The 27,020-nt window shown below is 40.5% G+C and overlaps 1 protein-coding gene across 3 annotated transcripts in view; it reads left to right on the top strand.

The window, feature by feature from the left end:
* ptpn13 (protein tyrosine phosphatase non-receptor type 13) overlaps window positions 1-27,020 on the top strand; it is a 94,289-nt gene that overhangs the window by 55,074 nt on the left and 12,195 nt on the right. Inside the window, exons 8-28 of one of the 3 annotated variants that reach the window (XM_034191496.1) lie at window positions 736-828; window positions 4,675-4,774; window positions 5,650-5,857; window positions 8,569-8,643; window positions 8,760-8,931; window positions 10,853-11,003; window positions 11,136-11,274; window positions 11,919-12,071; window positions 14,929-15,111; window positions 15,261-15,423; window positions 15,524-15,953; window positions 17,333-17,439; window positions 18,495-18,548; window positions 19,341-19,430; window positions 19,587-19,694; window positions 19,843-19,983; window positions 21,810-22,294; window positions 24,069-24,185; window positions 26,029-26,122; window positions 26,311-26,396; window positions 26,497-26,665. In XM_034191496.1, the coding sequence (XP_034047387.1) occupies window positions 736-828; window positions 4,675-4,774; window positions 5,650-5,857; window positions 8,569-8,643; window positions 8,760-8,931; window positions 10,853-11,003; window positions 11,136-11,274; window positions 11,919-12,071; window positions 14,929-15,111; window positions 15,261-15,423; window positions 15,524-15,953; window positions 17,333-17,439; window positions 18,495-18,548; window positions 19,341-19,430; window positions 19,587-19,694; window positions 19,843-19,983; window positions 21,810-22,294; window positions 24,069-24,185; window positions 26,029-26,122; window positions 26,311-26,396; window positions 26,497-26,665 (3,318 nt within the window). The remainder of the gene's footprint in view (window positions 1-735; window positions 829-4,674; window positions 4,775-5,649; window positions 5,858-8,568; window positions 8,644-8,759; window positions 8,932-10,852; window positions 11,004-11,135; window positions 11,275-11,918; window positions 12,072-14,928; window positions 15,112-15,260; window positions 15,424-15,523; window positions 15,954-17,332; window positions 17,440-18,494; window positions 18,549-19,340; window positions 19,431-19,586; window positions 19,695-19,842; window positions 19,984-21,809; window positions 22,295-24,068; window positions 24,186-26,028; window positions 26,123-26,310; window positions 26,397-26,496; window positions 26,666-27,020) is intronic. The other 2 variants (XM_034191497.1, XM_034191498.1) reach the window with 2 other exon arrangements.

Genomic DNA, 27,020 nt, shown 5'->3' with positions numbered 1-27,020 from the left:
GTGATGGTGGCTGAAACGGTTACGTTTTTGTGAGGTTATATATTAATTTTTCTCTGTAATATCACACAAATTTATATTTACTGGTTTAAAATGGGGTAACTCGCTGCACATAAATAAATCATCCTTCACCTTCTGTCTTCTCTCCTCATTCTGCCATTGATGGCAAACATGTAAATGCAGCTTTGGGGTTATATCACCACCTGTTGCTTTAGCATGCTCTTGTTTTGTGTTTTCATATGTATGGAGATGTTTTTTTTTAACCATGGGCAGAATATCCCAATTTTCACAAATGTGTGTGGACTTGGCATGAGATAGACTTTGTTTATGCACATACATAATTTTTACCCAAAAGTACTCTTTGTATCAGCAACACTGAGCTGTCTAACCTGACCAGGCTCACGTTTGCAACACATTTTGCTGACTCGCTTGTCACCGTAATCACGTCTTCCATTAGGATTGTTTATCAACGTGACTAATAAGATGACTTCTTTGTGTAACTCACCATTCAGGTTTGTAGTGGTGCTTCCCGATTTAAATCTGTGTGTTGATTTACCCAGAAACGTTTCTTAACAGTTATCATGAACAAACAAAAATGAATCCCATAAAACAATTTATATTTAGTTCTTGTGCATGGTTTGATATTCAAAGTAAAGTGGCTTTTTTTCCCCTCACATTCTTAAAATGTTCATATTTGAATGATAAAATTGAGTACTAATGGCATTTCTGTTTTGTCAGACCCGGTCCACACCCATCAGAGGTACCACAGTGATTACAGTTCATCCAGCGAAAGCCCTTCATTGACTTCATCTGATCCAGATTATAGACAAGGTAACAAATGCATTCATTCATTCATTCATTTTCTGTACCTGCTTACTTCGAGTAAGGACCACAGAGAAGATGTAGGGCAAGAGGTGGGGTACACCCTGGACAGGATGCCAGTCTGAAACCCATTATTACTGTTTTTATTTGTTTGAAGTTGCATTCATGCAGCAGGTCAGGTCTGGGAGTATGTGCTGGTGCCACATGTTGTCGCATCTATTACGCCACCAAATAACAACAGCTCTTGATGGAAACCATCCAGGCAGACAACCGCCTCACAAAAGCAACACCTCCAGTGTTGCTTGTGGGGGAGGTGATGGTCTAGTGGTTAAGCATTGGGCTTGAGGCCAGAGGATCCTCGGTTCAAATCCCAGCCTGACCGGAAAATCACTAAGGACCCTTGGGTAAGGTCCTTAATCTCCTAGCTGCTCCCGGTGTGTAGTGGGCGCCTTGCCTGGCAGCATCCTCACATCGGGGTGAATGTGAGGAATTAGTGTGTAAAGAGCTTTGAGCGTCTGATGCAGATGGAAAAGCGCTATATAAATGCAGTCCATTTACTGTGTCTGCTGTACCCTGGGGAACCGTGGAAGTCCCCTATAGAGTTTATATACGAGGTGTATTAGATAAGAAATCGACACTTTTATTTTTATTTTTTTTTAACTATATGGATTTGAATGACGTGCGATTACACCAATCATGCTTGAACCCCCATGCGCATGCGTGAGTTTTTTCACACGTCTGTGACGTCATTTCCCTGTGGGCAGGCCTTGAGTGAGATGTGGTTCAGCCCTCTCGGCTGAATTCCTTTGTTTCACACGCTGCTGAAGACGGCGCGCCTTGCTTTATCAAAATTTTTTCTGGACCTGTGAGGAATATCCGAGTGGACACTATTCGAGAAATTTAGCTGGTTTTCGGTGAAAAGTTTAATGGCTGATGAGAGATTATGGGGTGTTTCTGTCACTGTAAGGACTTCCCACGGAGCGGGACGTCGCACAGCGCTTCCAGGCGCCGTCATCGGCCTGTTTCGACCTGAAAACATCCTAATTTAAGGCTTAATTCACCCAGGACGTCGTGAGAGAACAGAGAAGATTCAGAAGAGGCCGGCATGAGGACTTTATGAGGACATTCCACTGTTTAAGGACACATTGTAATGAAAGACGTGCGTGCAAATTCGCCGAGTCGTCACGGAAACGACTCGGCGAATCTGTGTGCACCGCGACAGGAAAAACACCTCCGTGTTGAAAACCATTTGTAAAATTCAGGCGGCTTTTGATGGCTTTCAACAAGTGAGTAACTGAGAAATTGTTTAACAGCTAGGGCATGTTCCAACTTGCCCGTTAAGGTTTCCAACGGAGGTGTTTTTCCTGTCGCGACCCCCCGCGGACAGGTCCGGCCCGACATGCGACTCTGCCCGCACGTTCTTTCATTACAAAATGTCCGTTAACAATGGAATGTCCGAATAAACTCCTCATGCCGACTTCTTCTGAAAGTTCTCTGTTCTCTGACGACTTCCTGGGTCAACAGAGCCTGAAATGTGGAAGTTTTCAACTTGAAACGGCGAGACGCTGCCGCCTCGAAGCGCAGATCGCCGTCAGGCGCCGTGGGCCGTCCTTAAAGCGACACTACCAGACCAAAATCTCTCATCAGCCGTTAAAATTTTTACCGAAAACCAGCTGAATTTATCGAATGGTGTCCACTCAGTTGTGCCTTACAGCGTTTGAAAAATTTTTTATCAAACAAAGCAGCAGTCTCTGAGCCATTCCTAAACAATGAAAAATCGATGAGAGGGTGGGTGACTCCTCACTCAAAGACTGCCCACAGGCGAATGACATAACCGACAGGCGTGAAAAAACTCTTGCATGCCCACGAGGGTTCAAGCATGTCTGATGTAATTACACGTGATTCAAATCCATATGGTTTTTGAAAAAAATAATAAGGTCGGATACTTTTCTAACAGACCTCGTATACTGGACATACCCTCACTGACATTACCCGTAGGATTTCTCAAGAGCAGGTTTGAAGCTCAAATGGGACAACCCCAGATGTCGCCGTTGTCAGGGTTAAACACCTTTAGACACTAGAGAAAGAATGGACATGGGATGCAGCAAATTTTTTCTGTCAGCTTTGCAAAGGGAAGAGCAGTCTCCACCTCTCTTCGACTGTCTCTCTCTGCTCAGCATCTTTTATTCACTCAAAATAGCGTGATGTACAAGCAGGGTGTGATCGTATAGTCATTGGTTAAAGGCCCACATGCGTCATACAACTTGTCAGTTACCTTGAGTAGAGGCACATGCAAAACATCCTGTGCAGCTGTTGGACAAAGATCAATTAAATAGCCTATCTTTAGGATTTCTTTTGACTGCTGGATTATACTCCCTTATACTCCCATCAAACTTCCTGTCTTCAGGCAGGATGTGCAGCCGACTGGTGCTCATCAGCTCTGTTGCTTACTGTCTTCCCACAGGAACTTTCCTCGTTGCAGGGAGTCAGCGGTCTCAGCAGAGACGTGTAACACAGCACAGTACAGAAATTTAAGCATAAGATAATGTAATGCTGAACAAATGATAATAAGAAAATAATTTCCATGGTATTAAGAGCACAATTTCCCCGACATGTCCCTCCTGTTTATCATTTGTGAATGCAGTACATCAGATGCCTATCACTTGCTGTCACAATTTCAATAGGCACATCATAAAGCATTACACAGGTGTCCAGTTCTCATATCCCGCTCCATCATTGTCATTGTCATTTTGTTGCCTCAAAGGTTCATAGCTTCTATTCTTCTGTTGCATCAGAACTTGGTACTGCAAAAAAGAGCGGGTCACCATGCGGGTGAGCATGCTACGAATACATGGAAGCACACAAGTCATTAGAACACAAAAAAAGAATCAAAACAGCAAGGAGTGACAGCCGTCAGTGCTTAAATCTGCAAAGACCGGTGTGACCTGACTGGGACGAATGAAGGCTGAAAGTACCTTTAGCTTGAGTTACCAAACAAGCAATGCTATGGCTTACTTTTGTTCGGGTGTTTAATAAACACATACTTTTGTTGACTGGATGATGATTCCAGCATACTGCCTTAGCAAACGTTGCACCGTCAGTGGACCTAATGCCACCAAGCTACCTGCTAATTAACTCTAACCTGGCGGTAACATATAAATTAAACAATATTAAAAAGCAATTAAAATGGTCAGAAAAGACAATCGGTTGACTCAACCAAGTTCAGGTAGCTGTTACTCATTTCTGAAAAGTTCTAATAAGGTGCACGTTTCATTTGTGAGAAACATAAAAAGCCTCTTTATTTTTGCACATTTAGTGTATTTTATCTAAATGTATCTAATACAATTTCCAGTAAAACCTTTGAGCTTGTATAGCTTTAAAGAATTCATTGTGAAGTAACTGTGCACAACAGAGCATTCTTTGAGGCCAGCTTTTAATAAAGTGCAGCTGTGAAGTCACAATACCATTTAATTGTTTCCCTTATTGATTAATTGAGTCAGCTTTCAAGTAATCAATTAATTGTTGGGTATATATGCTGGCAAAACTGTTCAAAAACAGGTTCCATGGTGTGGTGGCTGCAGTGATACACTACACCAGTCCAAGGCCATAGTTTGTGACTCATTATTTGATACATACTGTTCCTGTGCTGTTGTCATAAACTCTTTGTCGAGTTTCAGAACAGGCAGACCTTAATCACATAAGTGGCTCTGATTTTGACCTGGTTTTTAATATGCTTTTGACTTCTCCACCCACTTAGATACATGTTCTTGCAGGTTTATTTGCACAGTTGTGTGGCTGACTGTGCACAGGTGAAAACTTGTGATTGTACAGACAATATTGTCATGTCTTCTGCAGCCAAGAAACCAGGTGAGGTGAGGAAGTTCGGGTCACAGGGGACCCTCTCTGCTGAACACGATGCCCTGTCACTTACGAGCCACAATACACACAGGCACAGGTAAACTTGCACAAATCTGTGCGTTAGTGCATCGTATAGACAGTGTAGCACTCATCCTACACTGCAGCATTAATATTATTATTATCTAACCTTGGATAATTTAACCCTGTGTATAATTTTAGCTTGTGTTTGCACACAAATCAGAGTGTAAGCGCTCTGATTCTTCAGCAGATCTTAAACCTGTGGCAGCAGAACAAGAACCAACCCACTCCTGGCTACACTGATGATATTTTGGCTGGATGTGACTGTAGTCTTGGCTGCTGGACAACACCAGCTTTGTGTGTTCCAGAGGACAAAACCACCTCATCTGTGGCTTCCATACTCAATGGAGGCTTTTGGAGACATCTTCATGGATCCGGTCCTGGCTAGTCTGACTGATATTTGGGCCAGATCTGGTTCAGGTTTAGGACTGGGACCACGGAAGCCGTTACAAGACAGGGATACCACCGATGAAGCGTATTTGTCCTCTGAACCTCACACAGCTGGTGCGGTCCAGCAGTGTCAGCCTCATTCTTCTATAGTGAGGTCATGTGAGCGGCGTGTTCATCAGTCTCAGTTTGTCTAATCATTGTTGTCATAATGGAGTAAAACTGCCTGCTGTTCCACACTGCCTGCAGAATCTGTTTTCAGTCTGTTCAAGTGTACTTTTTAAAGCAAGCATACCGGTTTGTGTTGGCTATTGTTTATTGTATTTATGTTACAACTACCCTCTCTTGTCAGGAAGTCTTTTCTCTATGCGTAAAGTGGTAGGAAGAAAAAAAACCTGCAGTTATTTTGTGAATTTAGTATTTTTTCACAGGTTAAACATATTTCTCTTCAGATTATATGTAGTGTCAGAATTTTCCGATAGCCATCTTGTCTACTCTTCCTTGCAGGCAGTTTGACTGTGCAGCTGATGATGGTCTATCTGGAGCAGAGCTCCTCCTCCACAGGCAGGAGGAGGTGCAGCGGCTTCAGGCCCACCTTGCCAGTAGGCTGTCCAGGACCAACGTCTATTCCATAGATGAGCCTGCGCCATTAAGCACTATGCTTGACCTTCAAGACCCCCTCTACCCCTCTACTATGCCACTCCGCAAGCCCAAGGTTTTTGCACGTTATCACATAGCACATGGGAGACCTGCAGGAGCACCTGTTTGAATGCTTTTAAAAGCCTCAGTCACACGGCACTAACGAAGGACACCAAAGCCAAAACGAAACAAGAAATCTGGACTTGCGTTGACTTTCGGAGGCATCGTTTAACCATCTTCCAGCTTTGTTCCTGTAACTGGTGCTTCGTCAGAATTTTTAAACTTGAAAAATGTGAACAAATCCCATTGACAGCTTCAATTCATCCGTATTATGATTTACTTTCTGTCTTGATGGTTTCTCATCGTTTGCGTAGTTTCATAACGTCAGCGTTCCGTTTGACTGTCGTCCAGCTTCATCCGACCTCCCAAGTCCGATGTCTTGCATGAACATTGATTATATCTGAACAGATCAATAACTAAACCTCAGACAAGCTGAACGTAACTCGTCTGTGTGGGATGAAAAGCGACAAGAATGTTTTATCAACTACTGTAACTATTTAAACATGTTCCAGCCATTTGTAGCTGGCCAGCACCTGCTGTCAGTCTTGTCATGAATGTTTCGTTTTGATTTTTAAAGTTTCAAGGTCGCTGTTGGCTTCATTTTTCTTTTGTTAGTTTCGGTTTTGTTTCGTTACTTTGGCGCTCTTGATTTGCAGGTTTTTCACTGATGGGAGAAGTGCAAGACCATTTGTCCACCTTTTCTTGATGATTTGGGACTTTGGGACTTTTTTCCTTCATTCAACTGTCGTCATGTGCCATGTAACCGGGCCCTTATCTCTGACAAAGCCTTAAACACCATATCATGCAAAGATAAAATCCTTTATAAACAAAACAAGCATAGATAAATAAATGAATGTAAACATTACTTCTTTAGAAGAGTTAATAAAACAAGTGATAAGTCTTTGCTATCAATAATAATCTTAGTTAAACATGTAGTCAGGTAAGGGGTTCAGTTACAGTCCTGGTTGGAATTAGTGGCACCCATATACTTTAATTACAGAAACTAAAACATGGTCAGAAATAAATTCAAAGTGTGTGCGTGCACGCGTGTATGTACTGACTATTGAGAATATGCATTTATTTCATAGTAAGTACCTTTGGCTTCTTTTCATTAGGGGTCGCCTCAGCAGATCTAAGGTGCATCTGCATGTTGAATTGGCACATGTTTTACGCTGGATGCCCTTCTTGACGCAACTCCACATTACATGGAGAAATGTGGCAGGGCTTTAACCAAGAGCACTATTTCATAATATATGAAATATATTATGAAATACCAGCCCTATTTCATAATATATTTTAAATTCTGTACATAATTATGGAGTTGCCCATAATATTGGCTGTGGGCCTAGGTTTGTCTTCACGCTGTGCTGTTTTCACTTTATACAGCACACTTTGGCGCATCAAGCCAATCTTTAAGCTGCATTTACACATAGCGACGACAAGTCACAAATACCACGAAGTACACATTCTTGGCCGCTGATCACGAAAGTGATGATTTGAGGCAGAGGCGTCAGGTGTCCTCAGGAACTGCTGCAGCCAGTTACCACGCGTTCCGGTTAATGGCACGTGTTGCTGGAGAATTATCAGGAACCATTATGCACGGTCAAGAATAATGTTGCGCGTTGTTGCGTGCTGTTGTGCACTATCGCGCGTAACAGCGCATCATTAAGTTCTGTCACATTGTGAATGAGGCGAATTGTCTCCACACACACACACACACGCCCCCATATTCATCCAACCGTCAGTTGCTGAACAATTCAGATTGCTCCAGTTTGTTCCTCAAAATCCACAGCAGAAGGACTTTGTGATTGCATGCTTAGTTGGGCTTTGTGCCATGGAGTGGCGCAGAGAGGAGGAAGAGACAGAGAGAGTCAGATGTGTGGCTCCATGCGGCTCTCGTCTCATGCGTTTTCTCAAACATCAGGTACATGCAGCAGGTGAAACGCCTGCAGGAGCACGCTGAGGATCACTGGAATGAAACTTTTTGCTGAATTGGCATCACTGTCCTTCAGCATACTGCAGCAATGAAACTGAATGCGGAGCAGCAGAGTTTAATTGTGCGCACGTCAGAGAAGAACGCTTTCACGCTCTATTAAGGATCACCACTAATCAAGATGGATCAGCACGCTCAGTTGCGACCTCCACAACATGAGGTGAAATGAGGGTGGTGTGTGTGACATTCATGGAAGATTTTTTGATAGCCAAAACATGCTCCACGAAAATTACGAATATCACACACCAATACGCATTAATAAGAAACCTATTCAGATGCGTTCAGTCACATTTAAGAATGTCAGGAATGTGCCAAGATTGACGCAAATAATGGCATTCGTAACGCGACTTGCCTATTTGTAAACGCAGCATTAGCACAAATTACAAGTATAGCAATACATTTATTGATGTAATCACACATTTAATGTCACAAGTGTTATTCATTTTAATAAATTGGTGAGGGGAGGCCTGGAGGTTATAGAGGTGAGTTTGTGACAATCAAGCAGAAAAACCACTAACATGCCTTTACAGCAGGGCAACAAGAATAACAAGAATGTGTGAGATGACTCCAGAGGCATTAAATAGACTGTAGTAACATCAACAATAATTAAATTTTAAACAAAATCACTTGTCACAATGCAAAAGAAGTAAGAAAGTAAAGTCCATGTTGATCCTTCAATATGTTATTTATTGTATGTATTGTGTTTTTTGTTTTTTGTTTTGTTTTGTTTTTAGAACTTTCACGGTGCTGAGTTTGTGAAAATGGCCAGTGAGCCTTGTGTTGCCTTGACTGTCCCCTCTTCACTAACGGTAAGGAATACATCTTTTGAGATAATGTGTCAGTTTTGTTGTCGACATATGAATTTCCATTTATACTTTATTATTTTATGTTTTCTTTTCTCCTCCTCCTTTATTCCACCCATAAGAAACGTGGGAAGGTGGAGGACGTGCAGAGGAAAGTGGGCGTCGTACTGCTCAATGGCCAGAAGCTGGAGATGAGCTGCGACATCAAAGCTGTTTGTAAAGATGTTCTTGATATGGTTGTTGCCCACATTGGGCTGGTGGAGCACCATCTTTTTGGCCTCGCATACCTTAAAGGTTTGTAACTAACCATTGTTGTAACTGCGCGTGTGTGTGTACGTACATGCTCATGAATGTGTGCTTCCCTGCGTTTTACCATTACCCTGCTCTTTTTAATGACTGCGGCCTTGCACTCTGTTATATTTCCAAATTAATTCAAATTTAAATGTCTGGTTGATGGAAGACTAACAAGTTTGAGTACAAGCATCATATGTGTTCACATTTCTTTGACTTTTAGTAACCATGGTGTGATTATTCTATGAAATTATCTTCAATTAATCTTTTTTACACACGTTTTTTTTTCTATACATCTATACGTTTAATAAGTAGTTCAAAATACTGTAGTCAAAATACCACATTAAAAAGTTACCATGTGCCCCAAAAACAAAAATTTGAGGAAGGGATATTTAAACTCACTCTGTTCCTCGGTCCATCTTTCCTTCCATCTTCTCATGCGTTTGTGAGCTTTCCAAACACAACCCTTTTAAACTGGCTAGTGGATTTCACTGAAACGTCACACAGTGGTTACATAAAGATGTGCATGATGGAGGATAATTCCGGTCTAATGTTTTCAAGGGGAGATCATTTGGCATGTTGTTTTTAATAAATCATTTTTTGTCAACTACATGTACAGAGGATGACTTGTCGGTTAATTGAAACATTTCATAACAAAAGATTCACGATCACAAATACAAGCAAGAAACTAGTGGGATGTAGCTAGGCTGTGTAACTGTGAACTTGCCTGAGCCCTTTAGCATTTTTAGTGTCTAGAAAAAGGAGAAAGCAGAAATTTGTCATATTTTAGAAGTTGGATTCAGTGATGTTTACATTTGTCTTTGATCCGTTTAAATGAGTAATAGAAGTCAGTGCATTTATATATATATATATATATATATATATATATATATATATATATATATATATATATATTTGTACCAATTGGTTTTATGTTACAAATTTTAAAATAATTCTATCCATGTAATGCCTGACTAGGGTTCTAGATGTGGTAGATTTGTACTATATATGGAGGACAGTGGACTTGAGGGGAAAAATGTTTACAGTTATGCTACATTTTTTTTAAATATTGCCATAGAAAAATTTCTTGGCTTTTATGAAAGTCTTTGACACTATAATCTGTTTTTAATTGTTAAACTTTCTAAATTGAATTGCTGCCATCAGTAAGCTTTTTTTGAAGCTCCTTAATCACTACAATATTCCATGAAAATTCAGTAAGGTATATCTTATATATCATATTCCAATTCTAAGGTGGAACTATGCCAGTATACAAAGGTATATCTAAAAAGGAAGAGTAAAATTGGAGAGTAGAAAAGAGTAGAGTAGAGCCACTTAGGTGCCTGGTCTTGAGAACCAGGGATGGTAGGTTTGTAAAGAATTTACGAATAAGTTAAGTTTTATATTTGCACTGTGACAGCATTCACATTAGATAATTTTTGGGGGGGGGGTTGTGGGAGACACTGTTGAGACACAATTATACTGTTTTGTCCAAAGTGTGAACATGTTAATTCTGGGTTTGGTGTCACATTCATACGGAAAATGTCCAGCTTTGAATCTGCTGTCTGGAATGTTAGAGGATGGACAGACTGATGAATTCTGTCAGGTCTGCAGCAACCTCATAGGCCTTTATTTTGAAATACAGGCTCTTATTGTGAAGTGTTTAAATGTCTCATCCCCTTGCCGTTTTCACGACTTGAATCCTCATGGGAAAAAAAAAATAAAATACATAAGTATGCCAAAAGACAGAAGTCAGCTCTTTATGGATTTCAGTTGATGCTCCGGATACACAAACACCCAGAGGCCACTTGCCTTTTTATTATATGGATTAATGCTGTGCGACCTGTGCAGCTGCAGCAGCCAAGCTTTAGACTGATTCTGACCTATTCTTTTGTCCCTAACCACCATTGCATCCTGTCATCCACAGATACTGAGTTTTTCTTTGTTGAGCCTGATGCCAAACTGTCCAAATTGGCCCCAGAAGGATGGAAAGAGGACCCAAAAAAGAGGAAAATCGATGTGCCCTTTAACCTTTTCTTGCGCATCAAATTCTTCCATGATGATGTCAGTCTCATACAGTAAGTATTTATGAGTATTATTAGCATTGGCTGAAAAATGTAAACACTCTCGTGGGTTTCTGTGTTAGAGAATAACAGGAGTATGAATATGAAATGTGAAGATGAGCAAAAATATGTGTTCTGTTGATGCAGGCATGCTATGACCAAACATCAGTACTACCTACAGCTGAGGAAGGATATCTTGGAGGAGAGGATGCGCTGTGACACGGAAAATGCCATATTGCTGGCCTCTCTTGCACTGCAAGCAGAATTCGGCGACTACCAACCTGAGGTACTCATTTACTTAATTGTTGAACTGGGACTTATGTGTTTTAGCTGATTTTTACAGCAATACAACCTGGCACTATATCAGTATTAAACTGATCACCTGTATGATGCTATGTCATGATAAGGATTACATAATGCCGTTAAGACCACAAGTCTATAATTTTCCTAGGAGCACCGAACTTCGCTCTGGTCTGCCTTGTCTTGAGCAAGTGCTCCAAAAATAAAAAAATCTGGGGTTTTAAAGAATGCAGGTGGTGATGTATATCTCCAAGCAGAGTTTACCCTGTGTGGAGGATTGCGGTGTGCACAGCAGATTATTTGTGCATGCATAAAATTAATGCTGATTGCTGCTTTTATGGATATACATCATTATGAAGACTGTTTCATGTGAAAGTGTCTGGAAGAAGTGGTGTAAAACTTTTGTGGTTCTGCTTCATGAACCGTGCACTCACTGATGTATCTGTGAGATACACCTGCTTGTTAATGTTTCACAGATGTTAGAGAGTTTTTAAAATATTGAGTAAAACAGCTGTCAAGAGCTGTAGAAAACCCAGCAGTTAGTTAAGAGTGGAACATTATTCTTATTGAAGTGAATGTAATCAAATAAGATGTTTAAACTAATAAATGCTGCTATCCTCTGTGCTTTAGCTTCATGGGAAAACCTATTTCAGACTGGAACACTACCTGCCGCTGTCTGTCCTTGATAAAGTGGAGCAGTCAGCCATCAAAGAGGAGCTGCCTAAACTTCACAGCAACTACTATGGAGCAACTGACTCAGAAGCAGAGTTTGAGTTCCTCAAGGTTAGCAAGATCATAACATGTCAGAGTTTTGGTTTCCATTGGAGACTGGAGAATAGTCTAAAGAACTCCTAGGGTCCACTGTGTATCCATTCCTCCCCATGTAATTTACCATTAAAGCCACTAACTGCAGTATTTCACTGTTAATTTTGATTTGATTATAGAGATATCTCAGGCTTTTCAAAAATGCCAAATTTGTAAATTCACAGGCAGATCCTCAGCAGGGTAAAGGTACAGTACAATAACTGAATTAGAGTCAGAGCCAATTTTCAATGGTGAGCTAAAAAAAAAAAATGGCCTGATTTTGCTGTCACTGTAATTCCGTTACTGTAGAATTAAGCCCAGGTTACACATAGACTGTTTTGTTGGCGGGCAGTACGTAGACCGAAGTTCGCGGTAGTTCCGGCCGTTTTCACGGTGGAAAGGGGCGGAGCATTTCACCGGCGTTTTGAGCGCCGTACTAGCCGCAAATGCGCGGATAAAACGCCGCTAAATCCGCCGAATAAAGCGGCATTTTGACGCCGTAGCATCCGGCACACGTCAGGCAACGGGGGTTAATACCCAGTTCTATCTTTTACAATCGCAGGTTAAGACGCGCGTGAGAACGGCGGTGTTCTGCTGCCGCCGATAATGCCCTGTGTACCGCTGGATTTATCCAGGCAAATCCTGCGTTACTCCAGGAACTTTTGCATATAGGCACCGCCCCCAGAGTATAATAGGCTGAAGCAGCTGTCAATGCAGGGGGAGGGAGCTCATCTCTCAGCCTTTTATTCTCTGTCCTTTTTCCCTCCTCAACGTGTTACTCGTCTCCACTACAGGGCTCTCCTCTGCTTCTGAACCAGACCTCTTGGTAAGTCCTTGCCGCTGCCAATTTACTTTTAGGAGGCATACTGGAGCTTCTCTGCAAAAATATCTGGAGCTGGCCGCGAGTGAGAGGCCTGCATGCAGCGCGCTAGCATTTTTATATTGACTGCCGCCTATCGGCCGTTTGGAACACCATTAACCGGGAGGTGGCGTTTAGAACAACGTACTGTCCGCTAGCGCCGCCATTTTGTCTGCCTCTGTCGCTGGTTAAAACTCCTTTGAGGACGCCGATGTGGGCTCTATCGCCGTTTTACACGCCGTTGGTTAGGGATACAACGCTGGCCGCCTATTACGGCGGTGTAAACTGCAGCACTACAGGAAGGGGCAGGATGACGCGGCGATTAAAAAGTATCAAACGCTGTTGTTCACGTTGTCTCCGTCGTCACGCGAATTCTCCGGGAGCGCTCCCGGAATTATTCGATATGTTGAATAATTTTTTCGACGATTCCCGGTAAAGCCGGAACTAAGCCACGTCCCCTAGTGTCGGCGTTGACAACGGCATTTGATCCTTAAGACAGCCAAAAACTCTTCCAGGACGCTTCCGGGAGCTCTTACCGTCTATGTGTAAACGGGGCTTTACCCAGTGGACTGTGGTAGACAGTGTTACAGTAAAAAAAAAAAAAAATACAGAGCAGTTTTGACTTTGTGAGAAAAGTTGTAAACGGTTTGTTTTTGTTAACAAATGTTAGATGTTTAGTGTGTCCAGGAAAAAGTGCTGCAGGTCCTGTGCTGAAATAGTGATATGAGGTCTGTTCGAAAAGTATCCAACCTTTTTATTTTTTGCAAAAACCTGATTGATTTGAATCGTGTGCTTGCATGAGCCAACCTTGAGCCTTTCTGTGCATGCGTGAATTTTTTCACGCCTGTCAATTGCGTCATTTACTGGTAAGCAGCCTTTATGTGAGGATGGGTGTCATCTTTTGTCGGATTTTCTTTGCAAGGAAATGGCCTAACAACTGGAGCAGCGCAACTGCATCAAATTTTGCCAGAAACTGGGCGACAGCCAGGTGGAAACCATTCAAATTATTCAGACGGCTTTCGGTGACAATCCTATGGGCATCACACAGATTAAGGAGCGGTACAACCGATTTAAAGACGGCCGCACAACGGTGGAGAGCGAGCCGCGCTCTGGTCGGCATCAACATGCTGAAACGACCAGATCATTTCCAAAGTGAACGCTGTGGTGATGTGGGACCATTGTGTGACTATCCGAGAAATTGTGGAAGAGGTGAGCATGTCACAACATGTCCTGTGAGACTTCAATACGAAGGCGCTTTTGCTCCGCCATCAGCTTCATGCCGAAGCCATCGGCATGAATTTCGCTGCAACTCTTTTCATGGCCAAATCTTCTGTCACAGTGGAATGTGCGAAAAAGTGCTGATGTCCACCTCTTCTGCAATTTCTCGGATAGTCACACGCTCTCCACCGCTGTGCGGCCGTCTTTAAACCAGTTGTGTACCGCTCCTTAATCTGTGTGATGCCCATAGGATCATCACCGAAAGCCGTCTGAATAATCCGAATGGTTTCCACCTGGCTGTCGCCCAGTTTCTGGCAAAATTTGATGCAGTTGCGTTGCTCCAGTCGTTCCGCCATTTTCCTTGCAATGAAAATCCGACAAGAGACGACACCCATCCTCACACAAAGGCTGCTTACCAGCAAATGACGCAATCGACAGGCGTGAAAAAATTCACGCATGCGCACGAAGGTTCAAGGTTGGCTCATGCAAGCACACATGATTCAAATCCATCAGGTTTTTAAAAAAAATAAAAAGGTCGGATACTTTTCTAACAAACCTCGTACATTTATGCTTTACAACAAACAGATTACAGTGTCAACCACAGACAGCGGTGTGACGTAGATTTTACTCTGTCATGTTTACCTTGGATAAAAAAGTTTTGTTTCTTTGTTAATTTGTTGGTTTGTTCGCAGAGTAAAATGAAAATGAATTGAAAAAATAAAAAGATGAATTGTTGGGGAAAAAAATTTTGTTGTAAAGGTGAGCCAGAAGCTGACAGAGTATGGAGTCCATTTCCATCGAGTACTTCCTGAGAAGAGATCCCAGACGGGCATCATGCTGGGCGTCTACTCCAAGGGGGTGCACATCTTTGAGGTCCTTAATGGAAATCGTACCCCGGTACTACGGTTCCCTTGGAGGGACACCAAAAAGATCTCCTTTGCCGTATGTACTTGTTGATATAATTCCATTCACAGAGGGATAAAAACAATCATCCAACCTCTGTATATATGAGCAATATTAAAAATGAATCTTCTGAAGCCATTTGTTTGGCTTTCACTTTGTCTGAAATGTTTTACCTTCTCATTCTGCAGAAGAAGAAAATTTGTCTTCAAAACACATCCGATGAGATTAAGCATCTATTTCAAACTGACAGCAACAAGACGTGTCAGTATCTGCTCCAGCTCTGTTCCGATCAGCACAAGTTCCACCTTCAGACAAAGGCACGCCAAAACAACCAGGAGCTACAGGATTTGGGTAGGAGCAGCCGCATGTGGCCAGGGAGGGTGCAGACATGTCTCTTGTCATTATTAAAATTCACTGCTGTTTTTCTGCTTTGTGTTTTCTTTGTGACCAGAGAATTGTCCCCTAAGCAGTTTGCAGTATTCCCTTGAATCTCAAAGTGGAGACGCAGCACAGAGGTCAGTGAGCTCGGGTAACCTGGCCCCCTCATTATCGACTCGCTCCAATCCAGACCACCTGAACAGGATCTCGTACTCCGAGGCAAACCTCAACAAGGCGCCATCAGCCAAGCTGCTGCCCCCGAATGAGCTGCTTTTTCCAGGTTTCAATCCATGGTTCTCCGTCAGTCCTAATCCACGGTTAATGAGTCGGTCTCACCACAACCTCACGGAGATGCCAGAGTCTCCAGAGTACGGAGCGGCAGTGTCCTATCACGGTCAGACAGACACCGGACCGAGCCTGGCTCAGACCCACCAAGCATCCTCTCACTTCCAGCAAAATCAGCGAGCCAGCTCTGACACAGACTCCGTCTCACACCAAGAAAAGTAAGTTGAGAAAGTTTTAAGAGCGAGCTGAAATGGTAAACTTTTAAACTTGATTCATTGTAATATTCACCAAGTAAGTAGGTGGGATATGAAAAATAAATTTACAGTCTACTGGTTGTAGCATATGTTGTTTGGCATTAAGACTTCACATATATATATCCTGGTGACTCTTGATTACCTTTCACAATAAAAGCCATCAGCATGTACTGCTGCTAATTGATGCAGTTTGGGTACATGTCTGTTCCAGTTAGCAATGCATTGCCACCATCTTACGTACTGAAAGTCAAGTCAGTCCACTCAGTGCTATTCGGTAAAAATCAATGATTTTGTTGAAGAAATTTAATAAATTTACAAACTTTATGTGCAGACATTTCTTTGTGTGTGCTAACTTGTACATGGCAACACAAAGCCAATGATCTCTGTAATAAAATGCTCATGGCTCAAAAAGTATTCACATCTTTTATTCAATGCTTTTTAATTTATTTTTAAATGAATCAGATATTTTTATTTATATATTGCCAAATCACAACATAAGTCACCGCAAGGCGCTTCACGGGGGTGAGGTGAGCAAGCATCCCCAGAGCAAGCACTTTGTTTCAAAAAACCTCAAGCAGACAAGACTTGGAAAGGTGACCATCTGCTTTGGGCAATACTACCAATGACAAAAATCAATAAAGTAGAACAGAAAAATAGCCAACATGCCAAACAGAGATGATGGAACCAAGCATCCAAGCACTTGTCTGTTCCAATGGTCACAATGACCAACTTACCAAACAGCAACGCAGCAAAGGTCCTGGACCCACAAAGAGTGCCCATTGTGTACAACTGACCTTTTTGGACGTCCCAGACACATACCCATTCAACTTCAGTATTAATTCAGTATTAACACAGCAATATTTTTTTATTATAATATTTTAAGACTAGGACACATTGAACACACTTTCAATGTTTGCACTGTGCTGTTTTTGTAGGCAGTTTGTAAAATTTTGTTAGCATGTAAGTTTACACAGTGACTTTAGGTAGCCAAGTTAAGAATTTTTACTGCAACTGATGCTGCAGAGATGTGAAGATCTCAGCCTCCATTCTCTAATAATTTTCTTGAGGGCTCAGTGTCTCTGTCCTCATGCGTGAACTTCTATTGACAGTGTGTGCATGTTGTGTATTTTAATTAACCTGTTTTGTGTCTGCTGCTCCCTCTTGTCTCATCTACTTGATTTTTGGTTTACCAGGCAATCTCTGTTTTAAAACAGCTGCAAGGCCTCAAAGTTACTAAGAATCTGAGTCAGGAGAATATTTGGTTTCACCAGAGCCAGGTTTTGAGCATCATTACTTCTGTTCGTCAAGAAGAGCAACCTTCTTCGCTTTCTTGTCCTTCTCAGAGCATTTGACAAAGTGTCCCACAGCAGTCCATCCTGGAACCTCAATAGATCCAAAATAGAGTCCGATGCTTCTTCCACAGAAGATACTGGCCAAGCATATGTAGTAGGTGAGTGAGTTAACCTGTGTAGGATGATGCTGCTGACCAGTAAAGCATTGCCTTGGTGATGTAGAATTCAATATACATAAATTGAGTTGGTGACTATTATGGAAAATGTGTCATTGTGGGCTTGTATGTAATTCTGTAACATTGATTTTCCATAATTGGAGTTAAATTTAGAAAATATGTAAATGCACCAGACTTCCTGTAGTTCATGCGGGTTAAATTAATCAAAAACAACTTTTACTGACATTTTCATAAATGTGATGTTATGCACTTTTATTTATTCATTGACCTTTGGTTTTGCACTTTTGTACTTGAGATTCTGAGTTGGCTTATTGATAAACAATTTATTTTATTGATCTGTACTTAGAAATAGGAGAAAATACAAATATCTGTAATAAACACATTTGTAATGTGTTCACTGATACGCTGCTATGCTTGCTTCCATTTGGACTGTGAGCACCTTGCAGGAAACCATGTGGGTGCACCTGACAATTGGCCAGGTGCTTCTAGTTCCCAGACTTGAACAAAAATTGTTCCATTTGATTGCACGTACGACGACTCCAGCAGTGGATTAAGTGGTGCCTGTTCATCTTTCTTGTTGCACCGTTTCAGCATTTTTCGTGGTCAGATTGTGCATCGGGACTCGGCATCGGGCAAAAAAGCAGTAAATGTCCTCTGTCATTACATGATTCTTGTAGATTTATTCAAAAAGCAAATATTTGTTCCTGTGGAAGGAACCGTACAAATGATCGAGAACTTGTTTCCCAACCGCCATGGCATCGTGTTGCTAAATGTGTATCTGTATGTATGAGTTCAGAGCTCATTGGGGGAAAGTTGTGCATGTTTAGTATCCAATGTTATTTTTAAATCTATTCATCTGTTTAATTTTTTAACTAGATGTTATGCAACTACATTTTCTGCCTGTATTATAAACTGAGGACAGTACATTTTCTAAAAATGTTCTCTATTGCCTTGGGAAAAATAGTGGTTAGTTTTCATTTTCCTGAGTAATGTACATGGGTGGTGTTGCTTCTTTTTGACTCCTCTCTTGTTCTCAGGGGTCAGTATGCATAATTCCTCTGGTCTTCCATCAACCCCAGTCTCTCTTAATGGTAGGCTTTTAAATCTTTTTTCCTTTAATTTTCACAGACCAGTGGTCTCAAACTCCTTAAAGCGGGGTGAGGGGTACGGGGGGTGTTCAAGTTTTCATTCCTGCTGATCACATTAGTAGCTGAATTCCTTCCCTCTGCTCACTGTAGTCTTAATCAGTGAAATCATCTTGTGGATTCTGTGGTTGTAATGAAAAACCGGCACCTTCGCGGTTTTTCATGGATGAGTTTGAGACCCCTGCCTCAGATATTTAGTATAATGTTAAATACATGCTCTCCACCTTCACTTCTTTTATTTACTTTCATATCCACTGCTGGTTTATAACACTTATAAACCACTTCAGTCTGTTGAACCCTATCCTGACTTTGGCACAACCAAGTCCCAAAAACTCTGTTCTAATTACAATTATATAATGCAGAGTTGAGTCTCTGCCGTCTTATTGGACTTGACTTCTGGCTTCAGTCCCACCTATTAATAGCTTCATGCTTTCCTCTGAACGCAGTGAGTTTCCATTTTATTCTGGCATTGCTTTCCACCACCCAAGCTCATTGGCCGCCGTCACTGATGTTTGGACCCACCAGCAGCACTGCATGCTTGACTTGATAATTGCTTGTTACAGTGTAGAAATACTAATGCTCTCACGTGTAGTAGGTTAATATAGATCCCCGGTGAAAGTGACTAACAGAAATTATGATCCAAGCTGCTAAGCTGTCTTACCTTGTGGTTATGCATTTGACAAAAAATGACATTTATACTCTCGATATAACAGTATTTTTTTTTTTCTTTTTGTACAGATTCACTAATGAAAAAAGTCAGTGCCTTACCTCTTCCAGAGAGAGAAATCACAACTGTAAAGCTGAAAAAAGATGCGAAATATGGTCTAGGTAAGGGTGTGTGTACCTCTCCCCCCACCCCTCCCTCCCCTAAAAATAAATAAATAAATAAATAACATCCATTTTCATCTATTCTCTGCCCCCAGTCCCCACCTATTACACTTGGAAGTAAAAATTTAGTTTAAGCATTTTTATGTGTATTTCTAGGTTTGCAGGTTGCAGGAGAGGAGAACTCTGGTCGTACAGACCTTGGAACCATCATTACCTCCATTACTCCTGGAGGTCCTGCTGACATCAATGGCTGTCTCAAACCTGGTAGTCCAGACTTTTCCTACTAAAACAAAATGTTTGTTTCTTAATGTTGTGTTCTGTTGTTGGTTAGTGGATGCGAAATGTGACTAGGTTTCACGTATTGCTGCATTTTGGTTTATTTACACGTTTGACTGTTGTGCCGTTGGTGCAGGTGACCGCCTGATTTCTGTGAATGACGTGAATCTCGAAGGTATCCCTCATGCCACCGCCACTGATGTTTTATGGAATGCCCCTGCTGATGTTACACTGGTGGTGTTGCAGCCCAAAGAGAGGTTGTACAAAGGTATTCCAGGTAAATGAATGATTTGATTTTTTTTTTATTGCCATGTAAAGATTTTCTTTGTCATCTTTCACCCTCACTCCTTGATAGAATTGGCATAAAGCTCCTTGGTGGTTTTGCGTGTCTGTCCACAAGCTAACTCACAAATTGTTGTTGTTCATTCGGCTGCTCCCAGTTTTGTTCGGGGTCGCCACAGCGGATACAGCCAGATCCACATTGGCAATTGGCACAAGTTTTATGCCGGATGCCCTTCCTGACGCAGCTCCAGTTTTACCTGGAGAAACACACACAGCCGTTGGTGTTCCAAAGAGGTCTCCCATCCAAGTACTAACCAGATCCTACTCTGCTTAGCTTCTGAGATCTGATGGGATCTGACACAGAGCAGACCGGCTGCATACAAGCTAACTCACAAATGTTGACATTTTTATTTTATGTGAAAATGTAAAATTTTATGTGAAAGTAGGGTTTTAACACTGGGAAGAGTTGGTAAAGTTTATCTGATTGAGCGTTCTACATTTTTATCTCTACTTTGAGAGATTCCGCTCACTTGAATGTTTATACCATTTCATGCCTCAAGGTGGCACATGTTACACAGCTAAAAATTTAATGAGCGATTGATGGCTGATGTGAATTCTGTCACTGCATGTAATTAGATGGTTAAACTGCCATGAGGATTAAAGATAAACAGTCTTCACAAGGATCGAGATTCTGAAATGCAATTGCTCTGGTCTTATATTGCATCAGGAAAATTCTATGGTCATACAATCACAGCCAGAACAGAATCTGGTTGTATTAAAAATTTGCCATCATTGTAATTCTGCTATCATAGATTTGACTATCTGTCCCTTGTTTGACTCTAAAACATCTATGCTCCCACAGGTTTATGCAAATTTTTATTTTTCTGATGAACTTACAAAAATATTCAATTATGCTCTTATATCTGAAAGTATAAGCAAGTATTTACAACACACTCTAATTAAATGAAACTGTAAAATGCAAACGCAAAACATGACTATAAACTAGGCTTGGCACAATACCACTTTTTCATGTTTAATCTGATACCAGTACTGTAATTTTCCATAACTGCTAATACTGATCAGAGACCTTTTCTTCTGTCTTAACACAAGTAATCTGCTAGTAAATATATTCATCTGGAAACACTTTCTTAAACTCGCCAACTTACAAAACATCAACCCAAACTGCAAAATAAATAAAAATATTGGATCAATGCATTCCTACTTTAAAAGCAACTAAATACACACTTTTATAGCCAGTTATCTTTAAATATGTGAGAGGGTGATACAAGAACACTTACGTTTTACTGGTTATCCTTTGAAACTCATTTGTTCAATAAAATTAAAAAACAATACCTCAGCTGGTACCTGAAGAGTTGTGGATGTGATCCCTGAGAACTACAGTGTGTCTCTGTATATTTGTACAGTGCATTAAAGCCTAAAATGGCTCAATCATGGCTCACATTATCACCACAGCAATGTGGTGGAAAAGAGGTACAGAAACAAAGTGGGAGGGAAATAATCTTTTTTTTTTTTAATGACTGGCATAATATCTTAAGTTTGTCTAGAAAGCACAGCCCTCAAAAACTGAGCAACTGTGACACAAATGAGACTGGTGAGGGAAGCCTCCAAGACACCTGTTAAATTTCTAAAGGCGTTACTGGCTTCAGTGGCTGTAATTAGAGAGAATATGCACAAAGCCAAAACAACTCTTGAAAGAGGACATGAGAAATCCATTTGAGAGGTTGTCAGAAGGCATTTGAAGTGTATCATTTATTTTATTGTATTACTCTTGATAACACAGGGGTGTTCATGTTCTTGCAGAGACTTCTTTCAGCTCCGTTCCCTACCTGCTCGACTCTGAAGTGAAGACCCTTCAGTCTGGCCAGAAAGGGGAAATGGATTTTGACTCTTCATCAGAAGAGCTGGGAATTGGAAGCTCTAGTCCTCTTCTCCACAGAGCTGGCACATCCTCATCTCCATCCTCCCCAGTCCGCTATCAAATCATCCTCAGTTCTCAGGAGCCTAAGCCAAACAGTGTTGTGAAAATCAGCCAGTCACCCAATCAAGGATTTCAGCAGAGCCTTGATGGAGCTGCTACCAGCTTTACAGCACCATCCATTACTCCTTCTACCTCCCATCGACCAGAACTGAATGTGGATTTAGACCCTGTGCCACCAGCTCTGCCACCCAAAACTAGGAAAGCTAAAGTCTTGGAAGCTCCTAAGGTTTCTGAACATTCTGACTTGGGGGATTCAGACATGGATGAGGAGACTTCCAGCAGTCAAGAGAAATTCATAGTTAAAAAGGTTCGGCCTGCATTAAATGCATTTGTGAATTTGCTTTGTCTGTTGTTATGTTGAAGTCTGCTTCTTCGATGTACACACACTACACATTACATCTTATCTGTCAGATGCTTGGCACAATTAACTGCTTGTGATTTATAACTGCTATAGTCTCATTGCATTGATAGAATCAATGCAATACACAGCCTGAGGTTTGGGGTGTTTGAAGAATGGATTCTATTCTTTTTTCATCCCTCATCTTTTCCTAGTCTACAACCCCTGGCAAAAATTATGGAATCACCGGCCTCAGAGGATGTTCATTCAGTTGTTTAATTTTGTAGAAAAAAAGCAGATCACAGACATGACACAAAACTAAAGTCATTTCAAATGACAACTTTCTGGCTTTAAGAAACACTATAAGAAATCAAGAAAAAAAGATTGTGGCAGTCAGTAATGGTTACTTTTTTAGACCAAGCAGAGGAAAAAAATATGGAATCACTCTGTAAATTTTCATCCCCCAAACTAACACCTGCATCAAATCAGATCTACTCGTTGACATTGACCCTATGCCATGACATTGACCCTATGTGTCTTTTTACAAGGAATGTTTTCGCAGTTTTTGCTCTATGGCAAGATGCATTATCATCTTGAAACATCCCCAAACATCCTTTCAATTGTCCAAAATATCAACGTAAACTTGTACATTTATTGATGATGTAATGACAGCCATCTCCCCAGTGCCTTTACCTTACATGCAGCCCCATATCATCAATGACTGTGGAAATTTACATGTTCTCTTCAGGCAGTCATCATTATAAATCTCATTGGAACTGCACCAAACAAAAGTTCCAGCATCATCACCTTGCCCAATGCAGATTCGAGATTCATCACTGAATATGACTTTCATCCAGTCATCCACAGTCCACGAATGCTTTTCCTTAGCCCATTGTAACCTTGTTTTTTTTCTGTTTAGGTGTTAATGATGGCTTTCGTTTAGCTTTTCTGTATGTAAATCCCATTTCCTTTAGGCGGTTTCTTACAGTTCAGTCACAGATGTTGACTCCAGTTTCCTCCCATTCGTTCCTCATTTGTTTTGTTGTGCATTTTTCGATTTTTGAGACATATTGTTTTAAGTTTTCTGTCTTGACGTTTTGATGTCTTCCTTGGTCTACCAGTATGTTTGCCTTTAACAACCTTCCCATGTTTGTATTTGGTCCAGAGTTTAGACACAGCTGACTGTGAATAACCAACATCTTTTGCAACATTGCATGATGATTTACTCTCTTTTAAGAGTTTGATATCCTCTCCTTTGTTTCAATTGACATCTCTCGTGTTGGAGCCATGATTCATGTCAGTCCACTTGGTGCAACAGCTCTCCAAGGTGTGTTCACTCCTTTTTAGATGCAGACTAACGAACAGATCTGATATGATGCAGGTGTTAATTTTGGGGCTGAAAATTTACAGGGTGATTCCATAATTTTTTCCTCAGAATTGAGTGATTCCATATTTTTTTCCTCTGCTTGGTCTAAAAAAAGTAACCTTTACTGACTGCCACAATCTTTTTTTCTTGATTTCTTAAAGCCAGAAAGTTGCCATTTGAAATGACTTTAGTTTTGTGTCATGTCTGTGATCTGCTTTTTTTCTACAAAATTAAACAACTGAATGAACATCCTCAGAGGCTGGTGATTCCATAATTTTTGCCAGGGGTTGTATCATACTCACTCACTTTTTGATCCCCTTTCCTCTGCATGTCTCAGCTTGTGATATTTCGATTTAATACCTTATTCTCTGTTTGCAGGAACACGTCTTGGAAAATTTAAATGCTAATGACACAGAAGTCAGTAGTCTCCATCCAGGAGGTCTATTTGACGTTGAGCTGTGTAAAAAAGACAGCAGCCTGGGCATAAGTGTCATGGTACTGTTTGGCAAGGTTTTCACTCTTTTCTTTTTCTCTTTTTCACTCACCTTTTATAACTGCCTGGTGTGCTTTTGTGTTTGTTGTTGCTTGGTTTGCTTTAATGCTGGGTGTTGTCAGATCTGAAAGCTTTTGCAGTGATAATGTGCTCATCCGTGCATGCTACTTTTAATCATATTAATTTTTTTTACAAGGATTTATAAATATTGGAGACAAATTTTCTTACATTAAAAACTGGGGTCATAAATTAAACTTGACTGATTGTGTTTTAAGCAATAATCAATATTTACAGTGCTTCCAGAAAGTATTCACAGTGCTTCACTTTTTCCATATTTTAAGTTACAGCTTTATTCCAAAATGGATGAAATTATTGTTTCCTCGAACGTCTACACACAGGACCTCATAATGACAATGTGGAAAAAAGTTCTTTTTGAGATTTTTGCTCATTTTTTTTCTTTTTTGGTGTAGTCATAATGGTAAAATAATAAATAGGGGAAACCGGGGCACGGTGAATCACAGGGTACAGTGAATCAGTAGCTATATCTGCAAAATTACTTATATATTTGCAGCAGTTATGCAATATTTTTATGCATAAAGACACCCCCCTTATAAATTAGTGTTTTGTTTTTGGATACATTAAGGGTAAAACTAAAGTGGCAAGTGAAGTCAGTTTTTTCCTATCAAAAGTAAATTTTGTGGATGTCAGTGTCTTTGTATTTATTTCTCACATCAGAGGAAAGGTGGCCCAAAAAAAGTATTAGTTAGAAGACTACCCCATCCAACTGATGAGCATGTGTTGTCTTCTCCAGACTATCAGCTATGTAGTCTAGAAAGTGATTTACTAAGTGGATGAAGGATATTACTTGGTGAAGCTTATACATTCATTTTTCCATGAATTATTTCTATAATTTGTGTATATAAACAACTGTTTTCATGTTTGAACAGAAATTATTACCGTTGCATTTATAATAGTTTCTAAAGGACTTGTATCACTATATAAGACACTCACACATTACATAGCTGGTTTGCTGGATTATAGTTTGTATATACATCAGCATATATTTAATAATTTTGAAGAAATGTTTATAATCATGTTTTTTTGTTTGTCTTTTAATATATTCTAAGTTGATTCACTGTGCCCCAGACACTGATTCACTGTGCCCTGTGAATTACTGTCCAGGGCACAGTTAATCAAAACTTTTAAAATAGATTTGAGACACCTGTAAATTACACTTGGGGGAAAAATAAATAAAACAGCCTTCTAAACAATAACTTGCTGTATTAAATCCACAATAGAATGACCTAAACCTATGTGTAATGTGTTTATGCTTCCACAAAACATTTCTGATCCAGTGCGCCCTGGTTTCCCCTACTGCATTTCATTTCCCATTAACTATGCAATAATCAAATTAACTAATATATAATCATGCATATGTATGTGCAATTAACATGACCACGTATGTAGATAGTATAAGGTTTTGTTTTTTGTAATCTTTCCTTTTAAAATGGACCATCTTTTGTCAAACATGCTCTGTTGATTTTGTAATGTCCAGAAAACCATTATTTTTGCCCTATCTTGAAATGCAGTAATATCCAGAAAAGTTAAATAAAGATATGTTGTAAAGGTACATTTTCAGTGTTAAGCTACTTACTAGATAAACCTTAAAAAAATAACCAGAAAGCGCAAATGTATATCAGTAATATGTTATACAGGTGTACATAATCTACAAATGAACATTTGTAACCCGATTATAACGTATTAATACACAGAAGTAACTCGGGTTATTATGATTTGGTCAAATGAAAATGACTTGGGGTTTTTTTTTTTTTTTTCCCCTTCAAGGGCGGAGCCAACACAACTGTCCAAAATGGAGGCATTTACGTTAAAGGCGTTACACCAAAAGGTGCTGTTGACCTTGATGGAAGAATACAGAAAGGTATCAAAACTGACACATGCCCAACAATGACAGTGTTATGAAAACAAAATATCAGTTTAACCATCTTCATTTGTTTGTAGTCTTTTCAAATATGATTTTTCAGTGATTCAGATAATCTCATAATCACTCTGATTTGTTATGAATGATGTGTGACAATATTATGAAAACCTTTTTTCCATCATGTCTAGGTGATCGTGTGGTGGCTGTCAATGGAAAAAGTCTTGAGGGAGCCACTCATCAACAAGCAGTGGAAAATCTCAGAGACACCGGGCAGGTGAAAAATTACATTTGACACGGCAGCTTCACTGACACACAGTTTGTGCAGTAGCCAGCCTGTCAGTAACATTAAGCACATAACTTTCTGTTTGCCACAGATGGTGCGCTTGTTGTTGGAGAAGGGTCGGCTGCCACCAAAGCGTGTTCATGCTCCCATCACTTCTCAGAGCACTCCACCTTATGGAGGTAGTGACCAAGATCAGACCAAGAACAAAGAGCAGCCTGTTGAGGTCAAAAACAAACCAGAATACAGTTTTGTCACACAAGGTGAGATGGAAAGATTATAAACAATTAATATCAGCTGTTACATGGATTACACCTACTGATAACTCATGTCCAACATACTGCTTATAATTAATAGAATCTCCAACCATAGTCTGTGAGATAAGTAAGAAACACATTGATTATTTAGGACATTTAGGGCTTTAATATTGTTATACTACTGTTTTTTCCGGACTATAGGTCACACCGGAGTATTGAGTATTGAAAAGTTGGGACGTTATGAAAAATGAAGTGGGGGCAGGCAGTGATCCTTACATTTACTTTGACTTCGGTTTCATTGCAGACTATAGGTTCAGGGCTAAACATGTACACATTTACCTCAGTGAATGTAATTAAACGT

Source organism: Thalassophryne amazonica, chromosome 17 (genome assembly GCF_902500255.1).
Source record: "Thalassophryne amazonica chromosome 17, fThaAma1.1, whole genome shotgun sequence".
In the NCBI taxonomy this organism is placed as follows: domain Eukaryota; kingdom Metazoa; phylum Chordata; class Actinopteri; order Batrachoidiformes; family Batrachoididae; genus Thalassophryne; species Thalassophryne amazonica.
The sequence above is the reverse complement of the archived record's forward strand: the minus strand, read 5'-3'. Positions and strand labels throughout refer to the sequence as shown.